The sequence below is a fragment of the Onychostoma macrolepis genome, chromosome 03 (genome assembly GCF_012432095.1).
Source record: "Onychostoma macrolepis isolate SWU-2019 chromosome 03, ASM1243209v1, whole genome shotgun sequence".
Lineage (NCBI taxonomy): Eukaryota > Metazoa > Chordata > Actinopteri > Cypriniformes > Cyprinidae > Onychostoma > Onychostoma macrolepis.
The window spans coordinates 22,211,858-22,231,947 of record NC_081157.1 but is presented as its reverse complement, the minus strand read 5'-3'; the positions used below and the strand labels follow the sequence as shown (position 1 = coordinate 22,231,947).

At 38.6% G+C, this 20,090-nt stretch overlaps 1 protein-coding gene across 3 annotated transcripts in view; it reads left to right on the top strand.

The window, feature by feature from the left end:
* Positions 1–292: 292 nt before the first annotated feature.
* The window catches only part of LOC131536291 (mucin-20-like), a 42,900-nt gene continuing 23,102 nt past the window's right edge, over positions 293–20,090 (top strand). Inside the window, exons 1-7 of one of the 3 annotated variants that reach the window (XM_058769116.1) lie at positions 295–471; positions 4,167–4,344; positions 4,659–4,763; positions 9,904–10,055; positions 10,150–10,197; positions 10,437–10,524; positions 10,815–10,861. In XM_058769116.1, the coding sequence (XP_058625099.1) occupies positions 4,170–4,344; positions 4,659–4,763; positions 9,904–10,055; positions 10,150–10,197; positions 10,437–10,524; positions 10,815–10,861 (615 nt within the window). In that variant the 5' untranslated portion in view covers positions 295–471; positions 4,167–4,169. Of the gene's footprint in view, positions 472–4,166; positions 4,345–4,658; positions 4,764–9,500; positions 9,647–9,903; positions 10,056–10,149; positions 10,198–10,436; positions 10,525–10,814; positions 10,862–20,090 lie in introns of those variants that run through there. The other 2 variants (XM_058769117.1, XM_058769118.1) reach the window with 2 other exon arrangements.

Below are 20,090 nucleotides of genomic sequence, written 5' to 3'. Positions count from 1 at the left end.
ATATATATATATATATATATATATATATATATATATAGTAACATTGATAAATGATGTATATTAATAAATGTACAATACAAATGTTAATGTAAAAAAAAATATTTACAAACATTAATTCAATGTTCAAGTCATTAAAAAAATCCTGAAATTGTATTATTTATGTCATTATATAAAATTATAAAATAGCAATAAATACATATTCTGATGTCGCTTTATGGTCTTTTTAGGGTTAAATTATGTTTAATGTAGACATATTTTAGGTCACCGTGAACGGCAAGCTATTGAAAATATCAGCAAAAGTACAAAGGAAACGCCGTTATGACAGCTTCTTTACATCCATTTTGACCGCTCCCAGCACCTATACCGTAAGCGCGCGATTAGACGCGCAAACAAAAGAAAGTGCGGCTGGTTTGACCGTGTATTTTCAAACCGCGGCTGGCTTGACGCAGTCTGTAATCCGAGGAGTTTGAGGTAACTACCAAGCTAATACTTATTGCTGTTAAAGCGTAGTATTTGAATGTGTGTAACTGAAGACATCCCGTTTTCCAAATTAGCTAGTTCCTCTTGGCGTTATAAGCCATGCTTCGAACACTTTCGCTTTCGAATTCGCGATTTTGTGATCACGTTTTACAAGAACAGATAACTGTCTGTTTTGCCTTTAACTAAAACAAATGCTTAAAAGATGTGGATTTATTGTTATTCTTAATTAAAAAGCACAACAATAAAACAGTAGGCTACAATGACAAGCTAATGGGTAAATGACGTATAAGGATATTTGACAGGCCAATTTTAAAATACAAAAAAATTATATCTATTGCAATTGTTAAAACATTATGAATGTTGGGTACACATAAATTCATATTAAAATGTCAAATTAAATTCCATCTAGCCTTAGCCTTAAAAAATGTAATGTGGTACGATGTGATTTATAGTCAAATTAATTCATTTCCTTAACATATGCTTAACAATTTTATTACAAATTATCAGTGATTAAAGTGTTTAGAAAGAAAGTAATTGCATTTCATTTGAGTTTTTGTCAATAACGATCTCATATTGTTTCATAATTTCTGAGTTGCCTTCTTAAATGTAACAGACTTATTTTTCTTGTAAATTGCATAAAACTGAACAAAAGTTTTTTTTTTTTTTTTAATGCCATTTACTTAAGCATACTGTATCAGTGATTCATATTTCAGCCACAGAAATGAGATATTTTTAATTAAATACAGTTATTGCTATTGGTTGCAACACATGACACAAAGACCGTTACAATTTTATTCGAAGAGGTCAATAAATAATAATTTATCAATAAACAATAAATTTCATACAAAACATACAAAAATTTTATACATAATTTAAAACATTCTATTAAAATTTCACAAAATTTTCATGAACACAAACATTTTATAAACATAAATTTTTAAAAATCACATCACAAACGTAAGTGCACTGTTTTATTTAACTTGACAGTGGAGACAACTGAATCAATTTTGATTTCATTTTGATCAAAACCATGTATAATCATGTAATCATTCCTTGTCACAAATAGTTTTAAGTAAAATGCACTTGTGGCCTTGTTGTGACAATCTTCATGCTGCCGATGGGTATTTGGAATGTCTGTGTGAAAGTGTGGAACATGGTGTTAACTGCAGGCATTTCTTTAACCCCAGTCATTTCTGCACTTTGCAAAATCTTGGCTGCTTAGTTGACCCTTCACCGGGAGCTTGATTGACAGGCAATCTGACCAATCATGATACCAAATCTGCCATTTTGTCCAACAAACAAACCAGACAAGAGAGTAGATTACCTTTGGTGGACTTGAACTTGCTGTTTAATGACGTTGTTCTGCAGTTGAAACAAGATGCTTTCTGATGTTCATTCATGTTTATTTAATGCTATAACTAGTAAAGAGAAAGAGATGATTGGTTTACGTGCCACTTGAACGACACATTATGAACAATACGTTACAAAACATTAAAGAGCCAGAAAATGGCATTTATTGTTTGAATTTCTTAAAAAATTACAACATTTTTAAGCTGAGACTTATTTTAAGTAACTTTCTCTGTCTTGTCTGGCGACATGTTGTCAGTTTCCTCATTGCTGTATTTTTCACTGCGTGATAACATCATGTGTGGCATGAGAGCGGCAAGGCTTGTCGGACGAAGGGGGGTCTTTGCGAAGGGTCAATTTAGAGTAGCAGGAGGTTGCTGGCTCAGGTTCTGAAATGACAGGATGAACATCTTTCTTACAGTAGACAATGACTTCTGGAGTTTGCGCTTGACAGCATGGTCAGAATTAACTCGCTGCCTATGGTGAGCGGTTGGCGGTGGCATCTGTTAAAGTAGATTAAAGTAATTAATAATGAATAAATAATAAATTACTAGTAAATGCATAATTACCAAACTAAAATTACATGCTCTCTCTCTCTCTCTCTCTCTCTCTCTCTATATATATATATGTGTGTGTGTGTGTGTGTGTAGTGTGTATATATTGCATTTTTCTCATATTGTACAAAGACTAAACATAAACTGTCTGAAATATATATATTATTTTGACATTGAAATAACAGAAAAATTATAATAACTAATGTTTTTTAAATAATTAAAGTGTGTAGGTACATGGGAGGGATACTTCATATGTATATGATGTCTTTTTATGCATTTAAACCCATTTTTAACTAAAATAATGCAATCGGACAGAAAATTTAGGCCCATTGACCCATTTACCATCTTATTCTTTTATTTTAAGTCAAACACAACTAATATGTACACGTAATTGCATCGCTTTGACCGTAGATCCCACCTTCTCACACACCATGATTGGTCCATTATGTACAATGCCTGCATGTTATTGGTCAAACTACTTTTCGATCATTAACTTCAGGAAACAGGAAAACAAAGCCAAACAAATCCTGGCAAGGACATGTCTGGGAAAAATGGCACTTATGGTCACCCTAATTTAATACACAGAGCCGTAGATTGCTGAAAAACTACGCAATATCGTGATCATAATCAAATGCGATTCATCTGCGATATTATGAAAGCGATATTACGTAGCTTGTCAGCGATCTACGGCTCTGTGTATTAAATGCCGCTCCATCTGAAAGCATGTGAAGAAGATTAACTACTAATCACAGAACCGGCTTTATTGACAAGATGCACATGAAAATCACATGCGATTAATTGTGCAGCCCTATTTATTTGACCATGTTTTGTCTCATAGCCTATGGAAATCAAATATTTAATTTGCAGTTCCATGAAAAGTTCGATAAAAATAAAATTGTCTCGTTTTGCTCGACTCATGGCCTTTTTTTGTAAATAAACACAGTAGTGGACTTTTTTTTTTTTTCTGCTGTCAAGTGGTGATATTTCACACATATTTAACACATACTGTACATATATTTCACACGTTAAACACGTGTTTGTGCGTATTTAAAACGCTGATTTTTCACTTGTAAACAACACGTATTTAACTTGTAAAATATGCATATTTTATGTGTTGTTTATGTGTTAAAATTAGTGCTGTCAAAATTAGCGTGTTGACGTAGGTGATTCATTTTTCCAGTTTAAAGGCGTTAAAAATATTTAACGCAGTTAACTTCTAGTTTTTTCCAAAACAAACAGTCCAAGAAGCAAGGTTCTGTGTTCATTTCTATGTTCACACATAACATTTGTTTGCATTCCTCTGCCTTGTTTGTCCATTGTTTTTCTGTTATTTAAACACGTGCTAGACGGACTTCTCTCATCTTTTGGAGCGTCTCGTGCATGACGCATGCGTGTCAAAAAAACACTGCACTCAAATGAAAAGACATTACATTTTTAAAAACGCGCCTTGAGAACTTCCAAGGGTGCATTAAGATGACTGAAAATTGATTTTTTTTTTTTTTTTTTCTTGAAGAACCAGGGTTCTCCTGGTCTTGGAACATCTGCATATTTAAGTAGTCTAAAGTGTAGCCAAAATCACAAAACTACTGGAAAAGTGTGGGATCTTTGAAAAACATTCAGCAGTTACAACTTATGAAATCCTATGATGAGTTTTAATCTATGGACAGTTCTAGTTTTTATGTATGTATTTTGTTATTTATTTTGATGTTTACAACATAACAAATGTTTATGATCAAAGGGATCTGATCACTAAAAATCATTGACTAAATGTTGGTTGTGCCACAGTTGATGGATGGTGAATTAGTCACAGATTCAGAGCAGGAGGATTGGAGCAGCTCATCAGAATCTGACTGGATGAGTGAGACGGGAAAAAGGAATGGAAAACAAGGGGTAAAAAGAAAGATGAATCAACAAAATGGTAACAAGAAGAAAATATCCAGAAGTAAAAACTCTAGGCTTCCAGGTAAGCATAAAACGATATCTAATATTTCTAACTTTTTCTAATATTTCAATTTCAACTGTGTTAAGATAATTGGCAGCATTGACACCATTTAAATAAAGATGAAGTAAGCTGAGGTTCATTAGCAGATCCAATAATGTCAAGCATCTCCTAGAAATGTCTTTTTTCATTGATCTGAAGAATACTTTTGATCTGTTTCTCTAATGATTATATCCTAAGAAAATATTTTTTATTATATATATACACACACATATACACACATATATATATGCACACATATATATATATATATACACGTGTGTGTGTATTTTTCTAAGGGGTAGACCTAACAGATGTCTTTCAAGAGGTCAGAAAAAAGGACCAGCTGGCTGTCCATTGTGGAAGAATTGCAGGTTGTCTGTACAGAATAAAATATGAGAATGGTAAGTTTTGGGAGGAAAAATTATTATTAATTTTTTTTATTTTTCACATTGTGAAATAGAAATTAAATTGCAGATGTAGTTTTTAAAGTCAGACTGAAATTAGATTTAACTAATGTAGAGTGTCACTTAATAAATAAATACATTCACAAACTACAAAAGTATTGGAACACTTAACCATTACACCAACAGGGACTGTAATGACATCACATTCTAAACACATAAACATTAATATGGAATTGGTCCCCCCTTTGCAGTTATAACAGCTTCAGCTATAGGGTCATTCCACGAAATCTGTGCCTTTTGTGTCCTTACGAAATAATAAAACAGAGATTTAATATAACAATGAATAAATTTGCTATTTAAAAACATTACAATACAATGTATTCTTTCATCAGTATTACATCAAAAAAGTCATTTAAATGTTATTTTAAATAATTTAAATAGCATTTATGGTGATAAGAGGAAGGTTTTTGGCCTGTCCCTCACTGTGATTTTTCTTTTTCAGAAAGACTTTTAATTTGCAAAATGAAGGCAAAATGGTATAAAAATCACATTTCCATATTGTTTTAAATGTAGTATCGTTAAGCAATGTTTCTGGCATAAGTATGCATTGTTTCTATAAAATTTAGATCATTTTATTGGAGGTTACATCATCTCTCAACTCTTAAAGCACAAGCATGTTTCTCTCTCACTTCTATAATGTTCTATTTTTGATGATTTATGAGGCTTGACTGAGGGGGTGTTGATCATGCAGTGTCAATACTGTTACCATTTTTAAAATTGGTATTACATTTTTTAAAAGTATTACATTTAAACAATTATTTATTACATTTAATATAATCAATATGTACAAGTAAAATCCTGTACATGTGTTTTGTGAACCTGTCTATTAGCTAGAAATTAGCAAATTAGTTTGAAATCGTCAAACCTGTTACCGTCAGTTTTGTTTCTTTTCAGTGTAACAGGTTTTGACATTTGGGTTACAGGGATGACATTAGGTGTCACCCTGTTTTTAAAGATCATCTGTGTAAAATACAAACATGTTTAAAGGTCACCCTGGGTGTAATTTTGAGCTAATGCCAATATCATTCAGTGGCATATGAGCATAAGTTACATTTTAGTTAGTATTATTGGTATTGTTACTATTACTGTTGTTGTTAATGACTCAATAAAACGCCCCCCAACCCATATCTCATTGTCAATAACACATCCATGTAAATTCAATTACAGACAAGAGCAGCAAGGTGACTGCAGACCTTCACCCCAGTCTTGCAATGTTCAAGAAAGTCAAGATCTTGGTCTGGTTTCAGATGATCACAGAAAGACCAAGATCTGATCATCTTCCTTACCTAATAATTGAACCAGTTCAGTATATTTGAAGTTCTGTGAGGGGACACAGACAAACAGATGGAACATATTATCTAATTAAAATACCCTTAAAACTTTAGATCTCTTAGAAATGCAATGTGCTAAATCAACAATGAATTGACTTAAACTGAAAAATTGACTGTTTACTATTGTCAAACAACTATGCCAAGTAAGTGCAAAACAATATAATGCAATTTAAAATCGTAAAATTGTACCTGCAGTATAAAACTGCGGTGCAGTGTGCTGAAGAATGTGTGTCCTGTCATCCCGTTACTCTGGTCAGTCCTGTGACTATGACGTCAATCCTGTTACTGTCATTAATTTCATAAAAATTGTAAGAAGTCTTTAACTATATTTTATTTTGGACAAAGCCCTTTTTAATATCTCTCTTGTAAAAATATATTTTTCTTAATTGACGTGGTCACCCTCCAAAATTACAAAATTCTTGGTCATCAGTATTACATCAAAAAGTCATTTAAATGTTATTTTAAATAATTTAAATAGCATTTATGGTGATAAGAGGAAGGTTTTTGGCCTGTCCCTCACTGTGATTTTTCTTTTCAGAAAGACTTTTAATTTGCAAAATGAAGGCAAAATGGTATAAAATCACATTTCCATATTGTTTTAAATGTAGTATCGTTAAGCAATGTTTCTGGCATAAGTATGCATTGTTTCTATAAAATTTAGATCATTTTATTGGAGGTTACATCATCTCTCAACTCTTAAAGCACAAGCATGTTTCTCTCTCACTTCTATAATGTTCTATTTTTGATGATTTATGAGGCTTGACTGAGGGGGTGTTGATCATGCAGTGTCAATACTGTTACCATTTTTAAAATTGGTATTACATTTTTTAAAAGTATTACATTTAAACAATTATTTATTACATTTAATATAATCAATATGTACAAGTAAAATCCTGTACATGTGTTTTGTGAACCTGTCTATTAGCTAGAAATTAGCAAATTAGTTTGAAATCGTCAAACCTGTTACCGTCAGTTTTGTTTCTTTTCAGTGTAACAGGTTTTGACATTTGGGTTACAGGGATGACATTAGGTGTCACCCTGTTTTTAAAGATCATCTGTGTAAAATACAAACATGTTTAAAGGTCACCCTGGGTGTAATTTTGAGCTAATGCCAATATCATTCAGTGGCATATGAGCATAAGTTACATTTTAGTTAGTATTATTGGTATTGTTACTATTACTGTTGTTGTTAATGACTCAATAAAACGCCCCCCAACCCATATCTCATTGTCAATAACACATCCATGTAAATTCAATTACAGACAAGAGCAGCAAGGTGACTGCAGACCTTCACCCCAGTCTTGCAATGTTCAAGAAAGTCAAGATCTTGGTCTGGTTTCAGATGATCACAGAAAGACCAAGATCTGATCATCTTCCTTACCTAATAATTGAACCAGTTCAGTATATTTGAAGTTCTGTGAGGGGACACAGACAAACAGATGGAACATATTATCTAATTAAAATACCCTTAAAACTTTAGATCTCTTAGAAATGCAATGTGCTAAATCAACAATGAATTGACTTAAACTGAAAAATTGACTGTTTACTATTGTCAAACAACTATGCCAAGTAAGTGCAAAACAATATAATGCAATTTAAAATCGTAAAATTGTACCTGCAGTATAAAACTGCGGTGCAGTGTGCTGAAGAATGTGTGTCCTGTCATCCCCGTTACTCTGGTCAGTCCTGTGACTATGACGTCAATCCTGTTACTGTCATTAATTTCATAAAAATTGTAAGAAGTCTTTAACTATATTTTATTTTGGACAAAGCCCTTTTTTAATATCTCTCTTGTAAAAATATATTTTTCTTAATTGACGTGGTCACCCTCCAAAATTACAAAATTCTTGGTCATCTGAATGACAAATAGAAAAAAAAAATCCAAAATTTGAAACAATCCCAGTGAGAAGACGGACTATAATGCTGCTCACATATGTGAAAACTATCACATAGTTCTAATTAAACTATAGTATCTACTAACGCTTGTGTCGATAACAGGGTTGACAAAAATACCAAAACATGAGGTAGAAAAATAGTCATAAAATAATAAATTACAAATCCTGAGATGGCACGATACAATTTCTTGTCATTTTAAGGTGTCTTAATTTCATGGATATTTATAAAATGTTGATTAGACGTTTTATTTTTTTTATTTTTCCAAGTGGAAAAGGCACTGATTTCGTGGAATGACCCTACAGCAGAATGACATACTGAGAAGGATTTCTACAAGATTTGGGGAATTTTTGCCCATTCATCAAGCAGAGCCATTGCAGTTCATCCCAAAGGTGTTTGATGGGGTTGAGGTCAGGGCTACAAATGTGGGGACCAGCCAAGTTCTTCCATACCAAACTCATCCACGTCTTTATGGACCTTGCTTTACGCACTGCGGCACAGTCATGCTGGAAAAGAAAAGAGCCTTACTCAAACTGTTTTCATGATGTTGTAACATTAAGTTTGCCCTTCACTGGAAATAAGGGGCCTAGCATAAATCCTGAAAAACAGCCCCATGTTTATGCATAATGCACCTCAGCACATTATCCTTCCTCCACCAAAGTTGACAGTTGACATGATGCAGTCTGGCAAGTAACATTCTCCTGGTATCCATTAAACCCAAACTCACCCATCAGACTGCCAGACAGATAAGTGTGATTCATCACTCCACAGAACAGGTTTCCTCTGCTTCAGGGTCCAGTGGTGGTGTGCTTTACACCACTCCATTTGACGTTTGGCATTGTACTTGGTGATGTGAGGCTTGCATGCAGCTGCGCACCCACGGATATCCATTCCATCAAGCTCCCACTGCACAGCTTTTGTGCTGATATTGATGCTAGTGGAAGTTTGGAACTCTTCAACTATTTAAGCAGCAAAGCATTGGCGACTTTATGCACCATGAGCCTCATCACTCACTGACTCCACTCTGTGACTTTACATGGTCACAGCTGTTCCTAAATCCACTTTCCAAAAATACCACTTGCAGTTGACTGTGGAATAGCGTAGCAGGGATGAAATTTTACAAACTGACTTATTGCAAAGGTGGCATCCTATCACAGTATCATGTTTGAATGCACTGAGCTGTTCAGAATGATTGCTGTTCAGATGTTTGTAAATGCAGACTGCATGGGTAGGTGCTTGAGTTTAGACACCTGTGGCAATAGGTTTGATTAAAACACCTGAATTCAGTAATTAAGAGGTGTGTCCCAATATTTTTGTCTCTTTAGACTGTACACAGGTATTTTTATAAACAGTTTTTCCTCCTTCGTTTAAATATATATATATATATATATATATATATATAAACAAAAACAGGATATGAAGTGTTGTTAAGAGCATACCAAACCAACAGGTGGCAATATAACCCTAACTGTAAAGCCATGTTGGCCAGCGTGCACTCCGATGCCACAAGCCAAAATCTCCAGTTTCACAGGCTACATGACAAAAATGCAACCAGAGTTTCTGAAAATCTTCACCCTGGCAGGAGTTTTCAAAAAGGTTCGGTTTCAGTGACATGATACTGCATTTGTGTGTGGACGAACGGCCAAACTGCATAGAAAAAAGCTGTGGTTTTGAAAATTCCTGTGTTTTTGTGGGTAGTACATATAAAGTGAATAATACACCAGTTTTTATTTTATATATGTATAAAATAAATGTCTCCTGTGTCATTTAATAAAAAAAAACAGCATTTGCTATTTTAAATATGTGCACTCATTCATATGTTCTGTATGTTTCTTATGTTTCTCTGTCTTCAGGAGAGAAGTGTATTTCATGTAAAGGGAAATGGTTTACACCCGGACAGTTTGAGAAGTTTGGAAGAAAAGGGCATCACAAGAAGTGGAAGAGTAGCATCTATTACAAGCCATCAAATGGCCTTCAACAAGTTAAATTATTGAAACTCATACAAGTATGTACACAACTAGTGTAAGATCTGAATTTAATTGACATTTTTATGAACATATGTGAACCTCGTTTATATCAACTTTCCTTTTTTCTCCTAGAATGGGTGTCTTTCAGAATTTGGACAACTGAGGGAGTCAATTAGACAGGTATTTTGTATACACGGTACCAATGCACAAGTTATAAGCCCATAGGCTTTAAATCAAACCATATTCATATGTTGTAGTTCAGCCTCACAACAGTGATTGTATTCTGTGGATTATGAATCAACTTTGATATTTTTGGCTTTTTTTGGCTCAATAGATTACTTTTGAGAGTTATCCATTATGTTATTATCATGAAGGAATGTTTTAAAATCACTACAATTATTACCACTATTTTACCATAGGTGACACCAACAGAGTCCTGTAAAAGATTGTTTTCCAAGACTCTGGAAACACCTGTATGTGGAATTGAAGAGGAAAAAATCCAGCTGGGTGAGTTTGAATCAACATTTGCATTTCAGGTTCATTAGTTAGTGATCTACCATTAGTGATCTGATCTCCGTCTCAACATCACACTATTTACTTTTTATTACCTGTTCTTCAGTTCTCTGAACCCCACTATACTTGCTTGAGGAAGTTTTGCACATATTAAGCCAGATTGCTGAGTCTAGATTGCCAAAGAGCTTTTTTTCTCATTGTTAGCGTTTCTGTTTTTTTTATGTGGTCATCTAAATTGACCCTAATAATGTTTATGGTTTATGTTTGTTTTCTACCACATACAGACAGTTCTTCAGATGAGTCTGTATCTGTTGCTGAAAGAGTCAAAATGGTGAGATGTGCATGTATTGATCAATTGTAAATTATTATTGTATGTGTATTATCCTACTTTGGAGTGTTGTGTTTAGCAAACTGGTCCCTTTAAGGCAAGTCATGTCACTCGGTGGCCATCTTTGAAATGCCTCTCGGGCATGCAAGTGCAGCTCTTATCTTTGAATAGGGAAACATCAAATTCTGCAAAACTGAAATCTGACAACAACTGTATCATAAATGTTGTTTATTTTGCTCAAATAGCGTTAAAAAAACCCGTATTTTTCAGGGTAGACCAGCTAGTGCTGATGCGCAGTCTGAGGCGAACGTCTCTGAATGCTTACTGTTGCTATAGCAATCTAACGGCAAGTTGCAGTGATGTGCTGATTTTACTGATTAGGGATTGGCTCTTTTGCTCAGAAGGTGGGGCTTCGGGGGGTTTACTCAGGAGCCCCAATCATCTCTGATTTTAAGGGGAAAAACCAGTTAAATTTGGCTAGTGGTTTTTGCATGCCGAGCCACTCCCTGTGCATACAGGTATAAAGAGGCGACAGTTGCATCCACTCATTCAGGTTTTAAGCTGTGGAACCAAGAACATGTCCCTGGCAACCAGCGATGGTTTGAGGTTGTGGCATGGGGAAATAACGTCTCCACTCTCTCCATCAGGGAACGAGGGTTACGTACGTAACCGGGACTTTTCACTACGAGTTATGCCGTGTCGACATTAGGGGTCTATGGAAATCACCACAATCCGAACACTGTCGCAGCCCTGTGGCGCCAAAAATGTTGACGAGCAGCCGTCCACAAAAAAAATTCTTAACAGAAGGGATTTCAACCTTCAGTGAAAGATCTGCTTCAGATCTTTTCTATTTGTTCAGGTTCAGGTTCAGGTTCACTTTATTTGTACCCATAGGTAAACTAGGTTTGCAGTGTTATGAGTTTTCACATCTTTCACATTTTACAGACACCACAAACATTAAACAACATATATGATAAAGTGCTTTAAAGTTCCTAGAATCACTAAAAACTGCCTGGACTAAAAACAATAAATAACTAATGCACAAATTATGTAAAAATGACAATAAATAAATATTTTTTTTAAATATAATAGTAATAAATAAAAATAAATTAATATTCCTAAGAGCCATCCTTATTCAACTGAGTAATAGCTGCTGGCACAAAGCTATTTTTATACCGCTTAGTTGTACAATATGGAAATACAAATCTGCGTCTAGATGGCAGAAGTTTAAATTCATTGTTCAAAGGATAAGTGTCATCATTTAGAATTGGTATACAGGGATGCTGGCTAAGCTGTGACTCAGCTTACTCGAACATCTAACAATTTGACTCAGTGAATTCTTGTTTTTTACAGACAAGTTTCCAAACCAAGACACCAGAGAAAATGTTAAAAGTGATTCAATAAAAGCACGATAAAATAAAATCATCATGTTCCTGTCAATGTGAAAGTGGGCCAATTTCCTTCAACAAAACAGACGCTGGTGCCCCTTTTTACATACTGCTTCACAATTTACTTCAAAGTTCAACTTAGAGTCAATGATAGTCCCAAGGTATTTGTAAGATTGCATAGATTCTATTTTCTGACTTTTAATAGATGTAACTTCATGCGGGTGGGCTTGTTTCCTAAAATCAATAATCATGTCTTTTGTCTTAGATAAGTTTAATTGGAGGTAGGACTCCTCACTCCACTTTATAAAGTCATCAATAATCGGGCCATGGCTAATCTCATTGCCCTGAAGCCCACTAACAATAACAGTTTCATCTGCATACTTTATAATAGTCCTGTTTTCCCACTTACTCTGACACACATTTGTGTAGAGAATAAATAACAGAGGTGAGAGCACACATCCCTGTGGGGAGGCCGTAGAGGAACAAACTAGATCAGACAGGGTTCCATTTACCCTTACTCTCTGTGTCCTATTAGTTAAGAAATCAAGAATCCAACCCACAATATTGTTAATCAATGTAAACTGTTCTAAAAGCCTATTAATTAGAACATGGGGTTGGATTGTGTTAAAAGCAGATGAAAAATCAACGAATAAAAGCCTGGCATGAGACCCATTACCCTCCAAGTGTTTAGCAAGTAAATTCAACAACATAACTGTAGCATCCTCTACTCTTCTATGTGGCCTATAAGCAAATTGCATAGGGTCAAGTGTATGTTCAGTTTTTCCTTTACCAGTTTTTCAAGGGTTTTCATTAAAATTGATGTAAGAGTAACTGGTCTAAAATCATTAAACAGCAGTCTTTAAAATCCTTTTGAACGCACCCATGGAGTTCATCCACTTTATTCCTCAGTGACTGGACATTCCCCATTATCAGTGAGGGCAGAGGAATCCGGGCAAGCCGTTGTTTCCTCATGCGTAGTCTGACGCCTCCTCGTTTGCCCCGTTTTCTCTTCTTTCGCAATGCCCCGGAGGATTCATCTCTCCGTATAAAGTCTGGTAGTTGTAAGGTGATATCCGGTATGCGAGCCAAGCTCGTATCACTAAGTTGCAAAAGCAAATCTCTGGTGTACTGTATCCGACCTTGATTGACAGCCTCGTTAATGACACGGGCAAGCAGTAGATAAAAGATAATCCACAAAGCAGCAGGACAAAAAATATACATTTTAAATTAATGAAGTTGGGAGCACTTAATCGTAAATACATACATACGAAAACAACTACTTAAAAACCTTTAACTTAGACTTAAAAAGATGTTATAAACACCAACGTGTGGATGCCAAACTATCCCTGCCGGTCACTGCGTGCGCATGTGCCCTTTGTGTTGTTATCAGCTTAGGAAATAATGATGGATGGAAGTGAGCATTCCAAGAGAAGGATTCTACGGAGGCCACATCCTACCCGTAGGGAGGTATGTGGAAATACTCAAATGGACTGACCCAGGCCTAGGGCAGTACTACATTTGGAATGGAACTCTGAGGCAGGTCCTAGCAGAAAGTAGGGTGGAACAACTGCCAGCAGAGGCTGACAGAATGGTATGTCAAAGGGAAGACATGGGTTGACCGAGAGGGAAACCTTACCGTGGAAGAATACACATATTCTTCCCCTGGGTGAGGGGGAATGGTGCAGCAAGCATGAAAACGGCCGGTCTTTCCCGCCAATTACCTATTACCCAACACACAGGAAGAGACTGGCTCGACATGGAGACTGGGCGCCAGCGTATAGGAGGAGGCAACACTCTGTGTGGATTGAGCCCTCACCCTCAGGGGGAATGGCACACCTTGGGATTGGTACGTCAAGGCGATGGCATCCAATATCCAGTGGGCCAACCTCTGCTTGGAGACAGCCTTCACTTTCTACTGTCCTCCGTAGCAGAGCAAGAGCTGCTCAGAGCTTCTGAAACTCTGGGTGCGGTCCACGTATATGCGCAACACTCTTACGGGACACAGCAACGCTAAGGCTGGGTCTACCTTCTCCGAGGGCAGTTCTTGCAGGTTCACCATGGTGTGGTGGGAACCTTGGGCACGTATCCAGGCTGGGGCCTCAGAACAACGTCAGAGTAGGCCAGCTTGAACACAAGGCACTCTTCGTTCACTGAAAATGCTTGGAGGTTCCCAACCCTCTTGATGGAAGTGACTTCCGGGTCGCTGCTCGTGCGGTCGACCGGTGTTGTGTTTTGTTTAATCTGTCTGAGGACAGTGTATGTTTGCTCTTTTTAATTTAGCGCTTTTTTTAATTACGAAGCAGTGACTTCATTCAGTTACATTCTGTTTACCTCACTGTGACTTCTGGACTATCGCATCTAACAGCCTGGTTTCCACCTGTTACTGGAATATACTCGGTATGGATATCTGTGGATTTATTTGGTTGGTGGCATGCCTGCAGTGGCTGCTTTTTTGTGAGTTGGTGTCTGCTGTTATAAAGGATCTGCCGGATAACCTACGACTCGCATATACCAGAGACTATCTAATGCAGCTTGGGCTTCAGCCATATATCGTTTTTACGGATAGTTTTCCTGAGGAAATACTCCGCGTGGACTTCTCCAACCAACATAACTCCACTTGCAGTAGAACTAAGGTAAACAGAAGGGGAAAGAAAAAGGGTGGTGTAAGAGCAAGATTGAAACGGGGAACACGCAAACACCGTGCGCTCCCCTCTATCATTATGGCCAATGTGCGCTCTCTCTGTAATAAAACGGACGAACTGCAAGCCAGTGTTTATCATATGCATGAATACAGAACTACTTCTATTCTTGCATTTACTGAAAGGTGGTTGAATAGTAACGATGGTGACGACACGCTGCATATTAATGGTTTTGCTCCTCCACTACGTTTGGACCGGGACAGTAAACTCACGGGGAAACAACATGGTGGGGGTGTGTGTCTATATGTAAATACTGGCTGGTGCTCCATGGTCATAGTGAGGGAGAAAATGTGTACTACAGACATCGAGCTTCTGGCTGTTTCTCTCCACCCCTTTTACCTCCCCAGAGAATTTCCACAACTTTTTCTCATTCTGGTTTACATCCACCCCAGAGCTAATACATCTACAGCTATCGAGCATATGACCAGTACTCTAAATAAAATAGAACAGTTGTCACCAGACTCTCCAAAGTTTATTATGGGAGATTTTAATCACTGCTGTCCTGATAAATTTCTAAAAGTTGCATACTTTGTTATATACCCTTTGTTGGCAATGACAGAGGTCAAACGTTTTCTGTAAGTCTTCTCAAGGTTTTCACACACCGTTGCTGGTATTTTGGCCCATTCCTCCATGCAGATCTCCTCTAGAGCAGTAATGTTTTGGGGCTGTCGCTGGGCAACACGGACTTTCAACTCCCTCCAAAGATTTTCGATGGGGTTGAGATCTGGAGACTGGCTAGGCCACTCCAGGACCTTGAAATGCTTCTTACGAAGCCACTCTGTCCACTTACGAGTGGAGGACAGAGGAGCCTCTTAAAGAAGAAGTTACAGGTCTGTGAGAGCCAGAAATCTTGCTTGTTTGTAGGTGACCAAATACTTATTTTATAGAGGAATTTACCAATTAATTCTTTAAAAATCCTACAATGTGATTTTCTGGATTTTGTTTTCTCATTTTGTCTCTCATAGTTGAGGTATACCTATGATGAAAATTACAGGCCTCTCTCATCTTTTTAAGTGGGAGAACTTGCACAATTGGTGGCTGACTAAATACTTTTTTGCCCCACTGTATATATGATCAACAGACACTCAGGTTAGCAAGTAAGATTATTAAAGATCCTTCACATGTTCTTCACTCTGCATTTGAGTGGCTCCCCTCCGGAAGACGGCTGCGCTGCCCTGCTTGTAGAACTCAGAGAAGGAGGGCCACCTTTGTTCCTAAAGTTATTCTGCTCTTAAATTCTCAAACTCAATATTAATTTTTTATTCATTCTTTACAGACTTGCTGCTATTTTTTTATTGTTGTTTATTGTTATTTATTGTCATTATTATTGTTTACTATTATTATCGTAATAATTTTGTGTATCTGTCTGAAATAGTGTTGTTTTGTTTTTGTTTTTTGAAGTGCTGCTCAATATGCTTTTGAATTGCCCCTCGGGGACAAATAAAGTTTTTTGAATTTGAATTGAATTGAATTTTAATTGAATGAGCGCAGTCAGGAGCATTGTCTTAGCAGATAGGAATTTAAACTCGACTGAATCCAGCAGCTCAAAGGGATCCCTCTGAAGGCCAGCCAGGATTGTAGAGAGGGCACCAGGGGTTACTAAGAGGATTTAACCTTCTGGCACCCCTCAGGAACCTAACAATCAGGTCATGCTTATCCAGGGACCGGCCGTCCACTGCATCATGATGTGCTGCAGTAGCAGTAACATACACTTACAAGGTGGAGGGTGACAGCCTACACTCTAACCTCTCTTGCAGGAAAGAAAGCACAACTCCAATCGTGCATCTCCAGTGGTCTTCTCAGTAAGAACAACACCAGTTCGCCTCATAGAGAGGGCTCTGGCCTGAGTGATAGTGTCTTCCACTGCCGGTGGCAGATCACTTAAGTCTGCCGTGTCCCAAGATCCAGACGAAGGTGCCATAGGGTGCCAAGCCCCTGAGAAAGGAGATCCTTCCTCAGAGGGATGCACCAGGGAGGGGCTGTTGCGAGAAGCATGAGTTCCTAAAAACCAGGTCCGGGTAGGCCAGTAAGGCACAACCAGAAAGACCTGTTCCTCGTCCTCCCTGACCTTGCACAGTGTCTGTGCTCACTGGGGGAAACGCATACTTGCGTAGAGCCCGGGCCAGCTGTGTGCCAATGCATCCATGCCGAGGAGGGCCTGGGTCAGGGAATAGTAGAAGGCAGTGGGAGGACTTGTGAGAAGCAAACAGTTCTCCCTGATCTTCCCAAAATCGACTCCAGATCAGCTGGACTGCTTGGGAATGAAGTCGCCATTGTCCAGGGAAAGTAAGCTGTCGTGAGAGCACGTCAGTCACACAGAATGTGGGCGGCGCGCAGCGACTCGAGCCACGTCTGATTCCAGAGTAGGAGATGGTGGGCGAGTTGTGACATGCGACGTGATTATAGACAACCCTGCCGGCTGATGTACGAAACAGTCGCATTGTTGTCCGTGCGGACCAACACATGCTTGCAAAGCAGCAATGGTTGGAACTGCCGCAAGGCTAGTAGCACTGCCAGCAACTTGAGGCAGTTGATGTGCCAAAGCAGTCGAGTCCCTGTCCAAAACCCTGAGGCTGCCTGCCCGTTGCATGTAGTGCCCCAGCCCGCACTGGAGACATCCGTCATGACAACGACATGCCGAGACAATTGTTATAAGGGCACTCTGGCCCGTAGAAAGGCAAGGGGCTGAAGGAGCGGTGACACGTCGGCATGATAGTCACGCGAACTGTACCGCAGCGCCATGCCCATCTTGGGACTCGGGAGTGTAACCAGTGCTGAAGTGGTCTCATATGAAGCAATCTGAGCGACGCGACGCGACGCGACGCGACTGCGGCTGCGGCTGCGGCTGCGGATGACATATGCCCCAGGAGCCTCTGAAAGTGTTTCAGTGGGACCACCGTCCTGCCTCTGAGGGAACTCAGGCAGTTCAGCATGACTTGGTGAGACGCAGTCATACTCACCGTGTCTAACTCCATACCGAGAATGAGGTTCAGTGCACGGAGGAGAGCCTGCTCTTTTTCCAGTTGATCTGAAGCCCCAAATGGCTGAGGCACTGGAGCACCAGGTCCCTGTTATCGCACAACTTTTCTCGCGAGCGGGCCATGCTCGAGATAGTTGAGGATCCTGATGCCTCCTTGTGCAGGACAGGCGCATCTCGAACTGCCACCTCTCGAGAGTGCTGCTGAACCAAGTCGAACTGCCCGGATGAGCCAGCGGGACGGGTTGGGCAGCGCAAGCTACACTTCCAAGCTCCGTGCAAGTGGCACCAAAGGGACAATCGGCGCATCCGCAATGGTTATTTTAATATCGTTTTCAAATTTGCTATAAAATTCAGTTTAGTTTTTATTAGTTTCGTGAGTATTTTTGTTAGTTTATTTTTTATTTTGGGAACACATTTTTATTTATTTTTTATATAGTTTAGTTTCAGTTTTAGTTTCAGTTTTAATTCAAGTTTAGCAGAATTAACAGATCACTTCCAGAGCGCAGGTCAAAGAAAGACATAGGTATAATTTAACCTTATAGTCAGGCAAACGTCTAGATACACAAAATTAATGCATGCTGAGATTGATTAGATGGTAAAAGTATACAAATATACACCAAAGGAAGCAGTCAAGCCTTTTTACTAATCTACACAAGTTGCGCTTAATGTCATATCTAATGATGTGTGTTGAGATATTTAATATGAAAATAAATGTAGCCTAAGTAGGTTATATTAGATGTATTTTTCTTATTTAACCATAATCATGATATTGTAACTGTCGTGTCTTGTTCACTTTTCCGTGAACAGCTGCGCATCATTCACAACTGGGACTAATGAAATTCAATAATAACGGCAATCGCATTTAACAGTAAAGGCTCATATTTGAATGTTATTTTAATTTATGAAGAATTATAAGCATGTGTATGATGTGATTTAGCCTATGCAGATTTGTTCGAAAGCCAGAGTGATCACAAGATTCTAGGCAAAAGTTAGGCTATTGTTTACAGAAAGGATGCGCGTTGTCATCTTTTTTTCTGTTAATTATCATGTTGCGCTGCGTGTCTGTTTTTCTTCAAAGCACCCACATAGAATGCTTAATGTTGGTTTGATTGCTTGTGTTACATGAGAAAATAAATAAGTTTGCCTACCTGATGTAACAGATTTAATGCGGGTGCGGTTTGGGTCGCGACTCGCGGTCTTTATGTCAAATGGTTCTGGTCTGGTACAGAATTAAATTAGTACTGCAGTTGGATAACGAGTCGGGTGTTTTTATTTTTGATAATTATTATTTTATTTCAATAACTGTTGTTAGTTTTGTTTCGTTTAAGTTTTTCAATTATTTTGACATTTTTATTTTATTTCAGTTTACGAAATAGTTTTTTCATCAATCGTTTTCGTCTTAGTTTTAGTCTTCTTTTACGAAAATAACCTTGGTCCCTGGAGAGACCGGCCAGAGATGCGAGGAGAGGCGTTGCGTCCCTGAGCTGCAATCTCTTGGCCACTGGCAATAGGAGGTGTTGTGGGCAAGAGTGAGGAGGCCGCACGTTGCTCACTGTCAACCCACGAGCCTGGTAACCCGGAGGAAAGGGAAACTGCTCTACTTTGAAACTGTGGATACCACTGGCTGTTGATTCAGCGGCAGAACAGAAACAAAATGAAGCCTAGGATTCTCCACCCGGCCCTCCTCCGGGGGAAGGAGTGGTGCTATATTCACCATGTCCTCTGAAAGAGCAGCTTACCATGTCCCCGAGTTGCCCGTCTCAGGGCCAGTACATCGTCTTTTTAGAGAACTTAGGGGCCGGCTGGAGGCGCCATGCTCTTGTGAGAGGCTCGCTCTGGAGGACGCAGGAGGGCGCCGACAGAATGGTGGCAGGTGAAGGATCACGTCGGGGAAGGATGTGCTGGATGGCCTCGGTCTGCTTCTGTGTTGCTGAGGACTGCTGGGCTAAGGGTACCACCCTCGTGCGTCACATCCGGGTCCAATTCGGCAGCGGCGACAACACACGAGGGGGGCAGCCCTGCTGAATCTTCATCCTCTGAGGATGATAGCCCATCCTCCAACGCTGCGATCAACATCCAATCCTCTGGCGGCGCACCGAATGAAATGCTGGGACCGTCACGAGCCAGGACAGCGAAATCACTCAGGAGCCACACAAGACAGCCGC